Source organism: Pieris napi, chromosome 18 (assembly GCF_905475465.1).
Source record: "Pieris napi chromosome 18, ilPieNapi1.2, whole genome shotgun sequence".
In the NCBI taxonomy this organism is placed as follows: Eukaryota; Metazoa; Arthropoda; class Insecta; order Lepidoptera; family Pieridae; genus Pieris; species Pieris napi.
This window is the reverse complement of record NC_062251.1, coordinates 3,949,273-3,961,622: the sequence shown is the minus strand read 5'-3', so window position 1 is coordinate 3,961,622 and position 12,350 is coordinate 3,949,273. Positions and strand designations below refer to the sequence as shown.

Below are 12,350 nucleotides of genomic sequence, written 5' to 3'. Positions count from 1 at the left end.
CAGTCGTGGGAATTATAAACATATGCATAGACTAGACTAAAATAAAACCGTGGGGCACGTCAATTGTCTACAAATTGTCGACTTAATGTGCGATAGAACAATCGTTTAATTCGTCGTTAAAGTAGGCAGTTGGCCCGCAGACGGTCAGGAAATTACTTACTATTTTCTTGCTCATGGAAATTCCAATAGTTATACACTCCATGTAAATAAAAGAGATGTTTCAACTAGTTTATCGTTGGACATTCACACTGCTGGCTGGCGAGGAATCGTTTCACTGCTCGTAGTTTGTCTTTAATCGACAAAACATATGATAAAAGTACTACTCGCTCACCACTATGAAACCCTAAAACTCGCTTATAATCGAGCTTGCTAGATTGTTTCCACATTCTAGCCCTACTTATCACACGTCCATCGTTGAACAACTGCCTAATTATAGTGTAACATTACAAAACAAACATTTTAATCAACGATTGTAGACAATTGACGTGCCCTACGGTTTTATTTTAGTCTAGTCTATGCATATGTTTATAATTCCCACGACTGTATCTATTTTATTATTTTTTGGTTTTTAGTACATTTATCTTAAACATTGCAATGTATGTTTAACATAAAACCGTTTAACTTAAAAAGTTTTTTTACCTATTTTTATTAATTTCAAGAACAACTTTAAGTTTCATTTATTACATATTCGCACTGTTAACTCAATTTCAAACTTAGATTAAGACTATCCAATCTAACTATTCTATTCAAATGTACATTTAATTTCAATTTTAATTTCAAGAACAACTTTAAGTTTCATTTGTTACATATTCGCACTGTTAACTCAATTTCACACTTAGAATAAGACTATCCAATCTAACTATACTATTCACATGTACATTCAATTCTAATTTTAAGAATAACTGTAAGTTTTATTTGTTATAAACTCACTTTGTTAACGCCAGTTTATATTTATACTATGATTACCTAATCTTACTACACTGTAAATTAATTAATATTATTAATAGTAGGCGTAATAGGTCTGTAACAGAAAGTGTAGTATCACATAGCTCCATCAGTTACAGACCTAAACTAATTTTATGTAAAATTGTTATTTCTTTTTGTGTTTAATAAAGAAAACCCTTTCGAATAGCTTCCTCGGCCACGAACCTGACGGTGTCGTGGAGTAGGCCATTAGGTGAATTATTAAAAAAAAATAAAAAAAAAATGCCCAAGACCTAAGCACAACACCAAATGCTCATCACATCGATGTTCGTCTCAGCCGGGATCGAACCCGGGACCCATGGATTCGCAGTCAGGGGTACTAACCACTAGACCAATGAGTCGTCTAAACAACAACACTGCTGTGGCTGTGACTAATGATTCAACTGACCAAGGCTACGTTCATGAGGTTGAAATTTCAAGTATCAGTGATGAAAGTAGTGAAAAGGTAGTTCATTCTACAGGATTCAGTGTTAATCAATCAACGCAAACATCAACTTTTTGCAGAATATTTGTTCTTGAAAATTTTATGGTAGATGATAAGGCAATCCATTTCTATAGTGGTTTAGAAAATTATGATAAGTTTAAATTAGTGTTGAGTGCTTTATGGCCTATGGCATACAGCTTAAAGTATAAGGGAAGTCTAGTTATCAATATCACAATTGAAGACCAATTTTTATTAGACATAGACATAGACATAACATTTATTACAAACAAAAATTATTAATGTTAAACTAACGAACTATCAAAAATGTTTGGTATTAGTAAAACTTCTGTATCAAATATTTTTATTACCTGGCTTAATTTTACATATGACATGTGGTCACTTATTGATATTTGGCCAGATAGGATAGTTGACTATTACATGCCTGCGCAGTTTAAGAAAAATTACGCAAACACAAGGAACTGAAATTCCAATTACTAAACCTAAAAACCCAATATCACAGCAGGCTACATTCAGTTCCTATAAAAATAAAAATACAATGAAATTCCTAGTAGGTGCAACGCCCGGAGGGTTGTTTACCTACTGTTCTGAGGATTATGGTGGCTCAACTTCAGACAGGCAAATGATTAAGAGAAGTAGTTTACTTGAAAAATGTGAACCCAGAGACAGTATTATGGCAGATCGTTCTGATTACTGGAGGTTAAGTACGTGTTGTCATGGAGTGGACGGAGGAGAATTGTTTACGCTTAATTGAAACATATAAAAGATTCCAGTTTTGTGGGATCCTAATCTCGCGAGCTGCACATTCGCCAGATGGGCACGCACCCTAAAGCCGCGTATCGACTACGCGCTCCAAGAGGGCGAACATTGGCGCGCGCAATGGATACCACTTTGGAACGCGCGCCAATGTGTTCGTTGGAGCGCTCGAACGCGGAGCGGTCCGTTCCGACGAGTGTCGGTTTTTTACCACACATCAATCGTGGCGCCAGTCGGGACGGACATATCGTATTTTTTGTGTTTGTTGCGCTCCCAATTATGGATAACCAAAGTTGCCGTAAATTAATACAATGTATGGTACAAAAGAACTACTGTGGAATAGCAAAAGTTCTTCATATCATAATAAATCGCTTAGAGAAGATGCTTGGAGAGAAATCAGTAGTGAAATGGGAGTCCCTATGCCGGAATTAAAGAAAAAAATGACTGTGCTCCTATCATCGTACAGAAGAGAAAAATTGAGAGGATCTAAAAGCCAAGCTGACTGGCTTCCATGATGAAGGGTCGAACACTGGAACAGTTGCCACGCGCGCCAGGCGCGCTTAGTTGATATACTTCAAATATTTGGAACGCGTTTCACGGAACGCACTCTCGGAGCGGTCATTCATGGCGCGCGCGCCAGGAGCGTGTAATCGATACCCAGCTTTACACAACATGTGTAATGAAGCGCAAATTCCTGTGCTTAATGATGACCAAGTGGGCAAAATGGATATCGTGGTCCTCGGTTACTGCCTCTGTCTTTTCCAATAACATAAACTTAAATAATGAGGAACTGTCACCAATGTATGATAACAAGGCACAACCTCGTTCAGCGATTGTGGCAATTACCTGAAAATTAATTGTAGAAGGTGAAATAAACACCACTTTCATGTAAGTCATTCACATGAATCTTCTCGAGATTTGGATCAAAGGTGCTGCGCAATTCTCGCAGAAATTGATGAGTCACCTAAATAATGCTTTTTACAATTATGCTACGACGTCTAGCTTGTTTAATAAAGTGACTGTAGACGATGCATTTTTAAACCATGCGGCATTTAAAGGTATTGCGCCATTAGACGTGTTGGTTCAATATTTGGTAAGGCGACCTGTGAGAGCGTTACAAAATTTAAATGCAGAGGTTTAACACTTCTGATTGGAACTATGTACGTTATAATAATAATAATAATAATAGCCTTTTATTCCTAAACGTAGGGTTACAAGAGATCCCTAAGTTCGGTGTGCCTTTGGGCATAAGCCTCCTCCAATTCCTTCCAGTGGATCCTGTCCCTTGCTACTCTCAACCAGAATGGTCCCGCTGCCAGTTTCAAGTCATCTTCCCATCTCCTGACTTGACGACCCCTACCTCTTTTGCCGTCTCTTGGTTGCCAGAGAGTGACTTGCTTGCTCCATTTGTTAATGGGGTGGCGTAGCAAATGTACAGCCCATCTTCATTTTTACGTTTTATTCATATACAAAGTGTGGTTTTACAGTGACGCTTTCGCCAGCGCAGTTGGTAAGCGTCGCGGGCCACGAGCTTTGCGTCTCAGGGATCATTACATAGTCACGCGGATGGCCCGCGTTGACGGCAATTCAGCCGCGCTTTTCAACCGCGTGCGGGCGAGGAGTCATTGTGTTCAGTGTGCGTTGCACAGTCTCGCCGGTCGGACGCGCGCATGCGTACCGTCGTCGCCAAAATGAATGCGAATTATATCGATACGGGTCGATTGATTGAAGAAGTTCGCTTTCGACCGTTGCTGTGGGATCCATCGAACGAATTATACAAAAACAAAGACGCAAAAAATAAGGCTTGGGAAGAAGTTGGAGAAGCAATCTTTGGAGAAAATTACATAAAGAAAGACAAAGGTATGTTTATAAAATTTGTATTTTTATCAATTACATTTATAATATAAAATTTATATTATGTTGGTATAAAAGTCGTCGTTAAACATAATAGGTTGGGGAAAAAGTTTCTTCGCATTTTTTAAGAAAATTCAAAACATTTTTTAATATACTTTATTTACATTTAACTAAAGTATGTAGGTACCATTTTGTTCGATAACTTTTTGCCATTATTTAGGTAGGGACATGATCCCATTGCTATAGAAATTTTGGGGCTTCTGATCAAAATACCGCGATAATTGGTTTTGGCAGTCCTCTCGTGATGATAACCTGACACTGCCTAAAGAATTCTGAAGAGACTGAAACAGGTGGAAATCTGAAGGTGCAAGGTCAGGACTATACGTCGGATGCATTATCACCTCCCAGCCAAGCTCTCTCAGTTTTTGCTGAGTGGCCAAAGATGTGTGAGGTCTAGCGTTATCATGATGAAAAACCACACCCCTTCTGGTGATTAATTCCGGCCGCTTTCTCTCAACTTCTTGCTTTAATCTCATCAGTTGTTAGCAGTAGAGTTCAGAATCGATGGTCCTGCCTGGTGGTAACAGCTTATAATGAATAATGCCCTTCCAATCCCACCACACATACAGCATCACCTTGTTGCGATTTATCCCGGGTTTCGCCACAGTCTGTGAAGCCTGACCGGCCTTTGACCACGACCTTTTTCGCACGTTCTTGTCGTACGTGATCCACTTTTCATCATCAGTTATCAGCTTCTTCAAAAATGGTTCGGTTTCATTAAGTCGTAATAAAGAATCAAAAATGAGTACACAGTTCATTAGGTTTCTTACAGTGAGCTCGTGAGGTACCCAAGTATTGAGCTTTTTTGTGTACCCAGTTTTTTCAAATGCGCCAAAACTGTTTTGTGGTCAATTCCCCGTTCTTCAGCTACGTCGTAACTACTGATATGCCGATCTTGCTCCACTTTTTCAAAAATTGCATCCATTTTATCTGTCATAGGGCGACCAGAGCGACTTGGATCTTTGACATCAAAATTTCCGGATTGAAAACGCTTAAACCAAATTTGTGCTACTCTCACAGACACTGCACTAGGTCCATAAACATCGCAAAAAAAATTCGCGGCTTGTGTTGCATTTTGACCTTTTTTGTAGTAAAATTTTAAAATGTATCGAATTTCTTCATTCGATTCACTCATCTTGACGGTACGAAAAATAAATAAAAAACAGTCATTATCCTAATTTGATTTTGGAATTATCTTCTTTAAAATCTCAACTTTCCTTGATAACAAAACCAGCCAGATACATATAGTATAGCCAAAGAGATTTTATTACAAGTTCATACATACTATAATGCGAAAAGACTTTTTCCCCAACCTAATATGTAGGGTAAGATTTCAATCGATATGTAGGGTAAGATAAGGTAAATTGATCAATTTTACTTGTTGGAGCACTATCTTTATGGATTTAAAAATAAGATTGTGGATTTTTGATGATTTGAACACTCTTCAACGGTTTACTTGCAGAAAAAACACATTAGATTAGTCATAAATGACTATGAATCATCACTATAGTCTATACTTGAAAGGACGACAATGAATTCAATTCCACTAATAAGTTCTTTCAAATAGGTACTAGGTAGGTACCTCTAGAATATTTGTCTGTCTTGCCACGAAACACTGCCAGCAGGCGATATAAAGTAATCGGCAAACACTTCGCGTAGTGTGTTTCCTGTTCTAGAAACTGGCTGAAGATTCATGTCAATCAAACCACTAATGCTTAATAAGTCATTTCCATTGTAGCCGTCTCGCACTCTGATAAAATTGTGTAATACGCAACAAGCTTTAACTATAGTTTTTGCGTTGGAGAAGCTCACGTTCATTGGAGTGTGAAACACTCTAAACTTGTTTGATAATATTCCAAATGTACATTCTATGTACCTTCTGGCACGACTTAGACGGTAATTGAATATCTTCTGTTTGTGGCTCATATCATTTCGAAGATAAGGTTTCATCACATAGTTCGATATGCCAAATGCACCATCACCAATTATTATATGAGGTGCCACAATATTAGATCCTTGCAGGTACTTTGGAGCCGGTAACCTTAAATTATTTCTTTCTAACTGTTGAAATAGTACACTGTTTTGGAATATGGTGGAATCAGAGTTTTTCCCACAAGAACCAATGTTGACATAAGTAAAGCAATAGTTGGCATCGCACATTGCCAGAAGGACAATAGAATAAAAATGTTTGTAATTGTAAAACATTGACCCTCCACCTGCGGGATTAACTATGCGTATATGTTTACCATCTATTGCCCCACAACAGTTAGGAAAGTTTGCATACATCTCAAACTCTGCACTAATACGTTGCCACATTTGCGTTGTCGGTTGAGGAATGCATTCTTCGCGTAGTTTTTCCCATATCTCACAGCAAACTTCCTTGACGATTTTGCTTATAGTAGTAACGCCCATTCTGTATGTGACATGTAGATCGGAGTAAGTGTTCCCAGTAGCTAAGAATCTGAAAAAAATATATATAATTATTAGAACTAGTAGAAAGTTCCAAGTAGGAAAGGATTCATAAAAAGTACAAGTGAGAAGGCGTGATACACAAAATATTATTTTTGCCAATTTTTTTTTGTTTCAGATAAGCTTTTACGTCAAAGATGGAAATCTGCAAGAGATGGATATTTCAAAACCAAAGCTAATATGAAAAAAGCACCATCTGGTAGCGGGGCAAAAACCGTTACAAAATACATTTATTTCAAAGAATTAAACTTTCTTGATCGTATCACTGAAAACGAAGTTTCAGAATCTATGTACAACATTAATGAACAATCAAGTTCATCTGAAACAATAGCTCACGTAGTAAATAACGACGAAATTTCTGGCTCTTCTCAAAACAGTTCTACTCCGGTGGCTGACCAAGATAAACCAACATGGACTCGGAAGAGGAAACATGAACGGGTACAAGAGAACTCCGCGTTTGAGAAAAAGTTGGTAGATTTGTTAGACAAAAATATGCCAGACATAAGCTCTGACGATTTGTCATTTTTTAATTCTCTAGGTCCAATACTAAAATCTTTTAACAGTTATAAAAAACTATTATTTCGTGCCAAAGTATTGCAAATCGCCATGGATCTCTCCGCGCCAACTTCAAGTGGCACTACGTCGACGTCCAACATCTTGTCACCAGAACATAACTCAAATTCTACTACAACATCAACAACCAATCATTCTAATGATACTACTACGCAACGAGGTTATCAATCAGCAAGTCAATATTACACCGTCATGTCACCAGAAAATGATTCTAATTCTTCTGTAATGTGTGCAACCAATTCATCATATTTTTCAAACCAAACGCTACCAGTCAACGAATCAATGTCTAGTACCACCACTCAGCAAGGCTATCAAACAGCAAATCAATATGATCCTCATTCAACAGTCAATAATTCTGTTCAGCAAAGCTGTGAAGAAATACAGCACTTTCCAAATATTGCATCAGAAAACGACAATTTCTATTAATTACATTTCAACGAGTTTTGTTTTTTTGATTGTTTAAATTTGTAAATAAAGTAATTACTAAAAATTAAATAGTATTTTTCATGCCACTTACCTTAAGGTAATCGCCAACTTTTCAACTGGTTCTATAGGTGCTCGACGTAAACTTGATCTTTTTAAATTATGTTCTATCTTGCAGAGTAATTCATCAAATGTTGTTATAGACAGACGAAAATGTTTAAAGAACTTGTCACTATGTTCTCTTAAATCCGCAAACGATGTAGAGAACGCGCCTCTCAGCAATCTAGTGGCATTGTAAGGATGTACTTGTATACGTCGTCGTCGTTGCCTTTTTTTCCATAAGTAATATAGTATAATAAATACGAGAAGTCTCATCACGACTGTATGAGCCGGCAAACCGATCACGACTGTACGAGGCGGCTAACCGCGCGACTAGCTTTAAAACTAGTTTTATAGTTTCGAGCGGGTCATCCGCGCGCTTACCACCCGCGCGGACAGAAGCGTCACTGTAAAACCACACTTACATTAGCGCCTATAAATTCGTTCATACCTGTCCGCGCGGATTGACAAACCGCGCGGCTACCGCCACTCAACCGCTAGAAAATGAATTCGCGCGGTTGCCGCTCGGATCTATTTACTTGACGTACCTAGAGCGCGTTCAGTTGCTCTGCGGAAGCCGCGCGTATCGGACGGTGACAATGGATCGCTTCGACACCGAGCTATTCATCGATGAGGTGGAAAAGAGACCTGCTTTGTGGGACATCCAATGTGCAGAATATTCCAATAAAATTATTAGAAACGGAGCTTGGCAGGAGCTGGTGGATATTTTTGGAGAAAATGAGGATTCTTTGGAAAAAAAGGTTCTTTTTGGTCAGTATGTATTTAATTTTACATTTATCAGGGTAGTTTACATATTTTGTAATTGACAGTCCACCCCAAATAACTAAACTATATAAAAATGTTGTTATTGTGATTGGAGGTAAGTATCGGGCGCGGGAAAAATCTCACGATTCTCACGCACGCAAACACCACGCCTCGCTACTCGCCTCTAGTACTCGCCTCCAGTGAGGTCAACTTCGTTCTATCCGGGTGTCCCTTGACACCTCTCAAGTTTTTATATTTTTGTGTCTTGCCATTCTACACGACCCTCATTTACAAAGTAATTAGCATATTTGTCTCTAATATTTAATGATGACGGTGTACCCCTTCCTGCATGTAATGTATTAAGATTACTCATTGGCCCAGTATATAAAGTATCTTCAAACTGTATACCATCTCTAGTTCTAACAAAATTGTGTAGCACACAACAGGCCTTTATTATGTCTTCGGCAAAGTCTATATTAACGTTTATAGGCCTATGAAAAATGCGCCACTTGTTTGCCAGAATTCCAAAAGTGCATTCAATATAACGTCGAGCTCTTGATAACCTGTAATTAAATATATTTTTTTCGTATGATAGCCCTCTACCTGCATAGGGTCGCATTACAGTTTCGGATAAACCAAACGCTTCATCGCCAACTATGACGTATGGCAATGGCGTAGGATCTGTGTTAGATATTGGTTTAGGTTTTGGTATGTGTAATGACTTTTCTATTAATCTTTTATAAAATACCGAATTTTTAAAAATTGCAGAATCACTACTTTTTCCATATGATCCAATATCTATGAAAGAAAAACAATAGTTACTATCACAAAGTGCCAACAGCACTATGGAAAAAAAAGTTTTGTAATTATAATACAAAGATCCAGAATCATTGGGTTTTGTAATCCTTATATGCTTGCCATCTATGGCGCCAATGCAATTGGGGAAATTTGCATATTTTTCAAAATCTGTAGCTATTTTCTTCCATATATCTTCGCTGGGTTCAGGCATGACATTTTTTGCGACTTTTTCCCACAGAGCTTCACATACTTCACGGACAATTCCTGTAATTGTAGATTTGCCAAGACGAAAGTTGTAATGCAGTTCTCCAAAGGAACAACCAGTACCCAGATATCTGAAACAATATAATCTTGATCTGTATCGTTTTGTTAACAAAGTTGCAAACTTTTCATTTATTAATTATAAGTCGCGGGCACCAGCTAGTTTAAAATAATGAGTGTCAATTATTTTATTTTAAATTTTTCAAATTTTTGAGTGTCTTCAAATATTTGACCGCTCCTGTATTTATAAGTCTACAATTTTGTTAAAAATACTGATTTCTGTTCCAGGTGTAACTTTACAAAAAAAGTGGAAGAATATACGGGATGCTTATAATAAGGAATTCAAGAAAGGCAAATCAATTCCTTCTGGTTCTGGTGCATGTAAAGGTTCAAAATACATGTATTTTGACCGGCTTTCTTTTCTTCAGAAGACAGTAGAAAACAAAGAAACGACATCAAACATACATGAAGCCAAAAATGAAGGAATTCAAAACATTGACCAAAACCAAGATAATTTTGTTAATGCACGTGAAATACAACCAGTACCCAATAAAAGGAAGAAGACTAAAATTACTTCAGAAGAGCGATTGGCTGACATATTAGAAAATAGCATTGAATCAAGGGATAAAATACAGAGACAATTACAAGAAAGTATGTCAAAGCAAGATGATGATGATAAGCTTTTTTGTATGTCATTGTATAAAGAGTTAAAAAAAATTCCAGAAAATAAGCGTTTGGCTACTAAAATTGAATTACTCCAGGTAATACAGAAAGGGCAGAAATTACCAGCGCCTATTCATATCACGAGCCAGCAGAACACGCCTAATGAAGTATTTTGGCAAAACCAACAATATTCAAACCCACAAGGATATTTTACAGGATATTCTACAATCGTACCAGGAGAGTCTCCATCGCCTTTATCATGCAATAGCACTGACGACTCACAGTCTTCTATAGTACAAAACATATATTCTGATGTATAAAATAAATATCTTACCTTAATGTAATCACGAGTTTTTCTTCTGGGGCCACGCTTGACCTCATATGGGTATCATTAGATGCAATTTGTTCACTGATCATTTCTAATAATTCATCAAATGAATTTATCGACATTCTCAAATAATTAAAGAATTTTGGTTCAAAACTTCTTAATTTTGGATATAAAGTCAGAAACTGACCATGGGTGAGCCGATCACGTAATATTGGATGCACCCAATACTGCCGTTTCTTCTTTCTTTCTTTTTTACGGAGCAACAAGTACACACATATTGCTTCTTCGACTTCCATGATTGGACTAGAACGCTGTCACTCTATGCGGATTACGGCACTCCGCATTTACATCCGCGTCTGTCTGAACACTTGCGTTTAGAACCGCGCGATTTGCATCCGCACGGATTCCGCCATGTCTGAACTAGCTCTTAAGGTAGGAATTTATCAAAATTGTATCTCATGAAACGAAGTTTTGCGGCCTTATCAAACGTGTTACGTTTATAAGGTGATAAGTAGCGTTCTATAATGGTCTTCACAGTCGAACGTGTTACTTAATTAATACTCATTCTGAACATGATAAATTACAACTTCTCACTACTGCCTGAATCTTAGATTCTCACCGTAAATCATTGCTCAAAAACCACGTTAGAAATCACGTTAGGGAAGATTAAGATATAATTCCCCCTCTTCAGAATACATATATAATCCTAAATAATTATCTACATATTTACAAAAAGTTGTTGGTATCAACAAAATTGACAGAATTGGAAAGTTGACGAAAGTTGAAATATTTACTACCATTTCTACATAATAAAAGTGAAATATTCACAATATTCACTTCTTTTATGTTTTTAATTTGTAATAGAAAGATGCAAACAATTTTCGATTTTAGGTTGAATTTATAAAAAGGTACAAAGTGGCATAATATGAAATAAAATTGCATCTCAAAATTAACTATAGTTTGGTTCATGTTAAATTTAAGGTTATAAATAAATAAAATATTATGAACCTGCATAATCGCGATATACAATCATTAGTAGTACTCATACTTTTATATTTTTAAGATTTGATCACACAACAACAGTTGTTACGAAAGTAAGCAAGGAAAAAAAAAAGGATCGTTCTACTTTCCAAAAGGAGACAAATGTGTCGATTGCGGTACATTTGAGCAAGAAATAACCAAATATAGTGAAGGAGAAGTTCCTGAAGACTTAAAAGCGCACGACATTCACAAATCGAAAGCCACAAAAGCTATACAGGCATATCAAGAAGATGCATCAAAAGAAAATACAGCAACTGTAAGATATTACTCAATGGAGTTACAAAAAGTCATGATATTGCCAGACATGCCAAAATTAAAGGATTCCTTCTTTTTGAGCAGACTTATTGCATTCAATCTGACTTTTGCGCCGATAAAAAAAGAAAAAGAACATTAACAGTTATTGTGTGTTGTGGCGCCTCGGTCTTGTATGGGACAACCTTCTTTCAGATGATTTGCATGAAAAATGGCTCAATTGGCTAGGTCATATGTTAAAGAACCTTTACATTCCTCGTTGTTATCCAGGTTGTTCGGTAGCCAATGATCTAGAGATGCACATTTTCGTGGATGCAAGCCAGAACGCGTATGTGGCTGATGTATACTGGCGTGCTGTATTAGGAAATGAATATGTGAAGGTCTCACTAGTTATGGCAAAGGGTAGTGTGGCACCAATAAACTTAGTATATATGTTACTGTAAAAGCTCGAACTGCAGTAAATCCTAAGATATTCCAGTAAAACCTAAGATCTACCAATTCCTAATGGTAAATGTCCCATGTAGCTGAAATATTTAGAAGAAGAGACAAGAGTCAGTGAATGGCGGTGGAGAAAATGTGGCC

General features: G+C 37.1%; 4 protein-coding genes across 4 annotated transcripts; 2 read left to right on the top strand and 2 right to left on the bottom strand.

Annotated features, from left to right (window-relative positions):
- Positions 1 to 3,732: 3,732 nt before the first annotated feature.
- Positions 3,733 to 7,633, top strand: LOC125058276 (uncharacterized serine-rich protein C215.13-like). Its single transcript, XM_047662327.1, has 2 exons — positions 3,733 to 4,042; positions 6,684 to 7,633. The coding sequence occupies exons 1-2, from the start codon at positions 3,853 to 3,855 to the stop codon at positions 7,562 to 7,564; spliced, it is 1,071 nt and encodes a 356-aa protein (XP_047518283.1). The 5' UTR covers positions 3,733 to 3,852; the 3' UTR covers positions 7,565 to 7,633.
- On the bottom strand, positions 5,419 to 8,095 carry LOC125058275 (protein ALP1-like). Its single transcript, XM_047662326.1, has 2 exons — positions 7,656 to 8,095; positions 5,419 to 6,557 (listed from the first exon to the last, which is right to left on the bottom strand). The coding sequence occupies exons 1-2, from the start codon at positions 7,934 to 7,936 to the stop codon at positions 5,681 to 5,683; spliced, it is 1,158 nt and encodes a 385-aa protein (XP_047518282.1). The 5' UTR covers positions 7,937 to 8,095; the 3' UTR covers positions 5,419 to 5,680.
- On the top strand, positions 8,096 to 10,491 carry LOC125058277. Its single transcript, XM_047662328.1, has 2 exons — positions 8,096 to 8,431; positions 9,773 to 10,491. The coding sequence occupies exons 1-2, from the start codon at positions 8,260 to 8,262 to the stop codon at positions 10,465 to 10,467; spliced, it is 867 nt and encodes a 288-aa protein (XP_047518284.1). The 5' UTR covers positions 8,096 to 8,259; the 3' UTR covers positions 10,468 to 10,491.
- LOC125058274 (protein ALP1-like) lies at positions 8,666 to 10,902 on the bottom strand. The gene is made up of 2 exons (XM_047662325.1): positions 10,482 to 10,902; positions 8,666 to 9,558 (listed from the first exon to the last, which is right to left on the bottom strand). Exons 1-2 carry the CDS (start codon positions 10,769 to 10,771, stop codon positions 8,676 to 8,678), a joined length of 1,173 nt encoding a protein of 390 aa, XP_047518281.1. The 5' UTR covers positions 10,772 to 10,902; the 3' UTR covers positions 8,666 to 8,675.
- Positions 10,903 to 12,350: the final 1,448 nt, after the last annotated feature.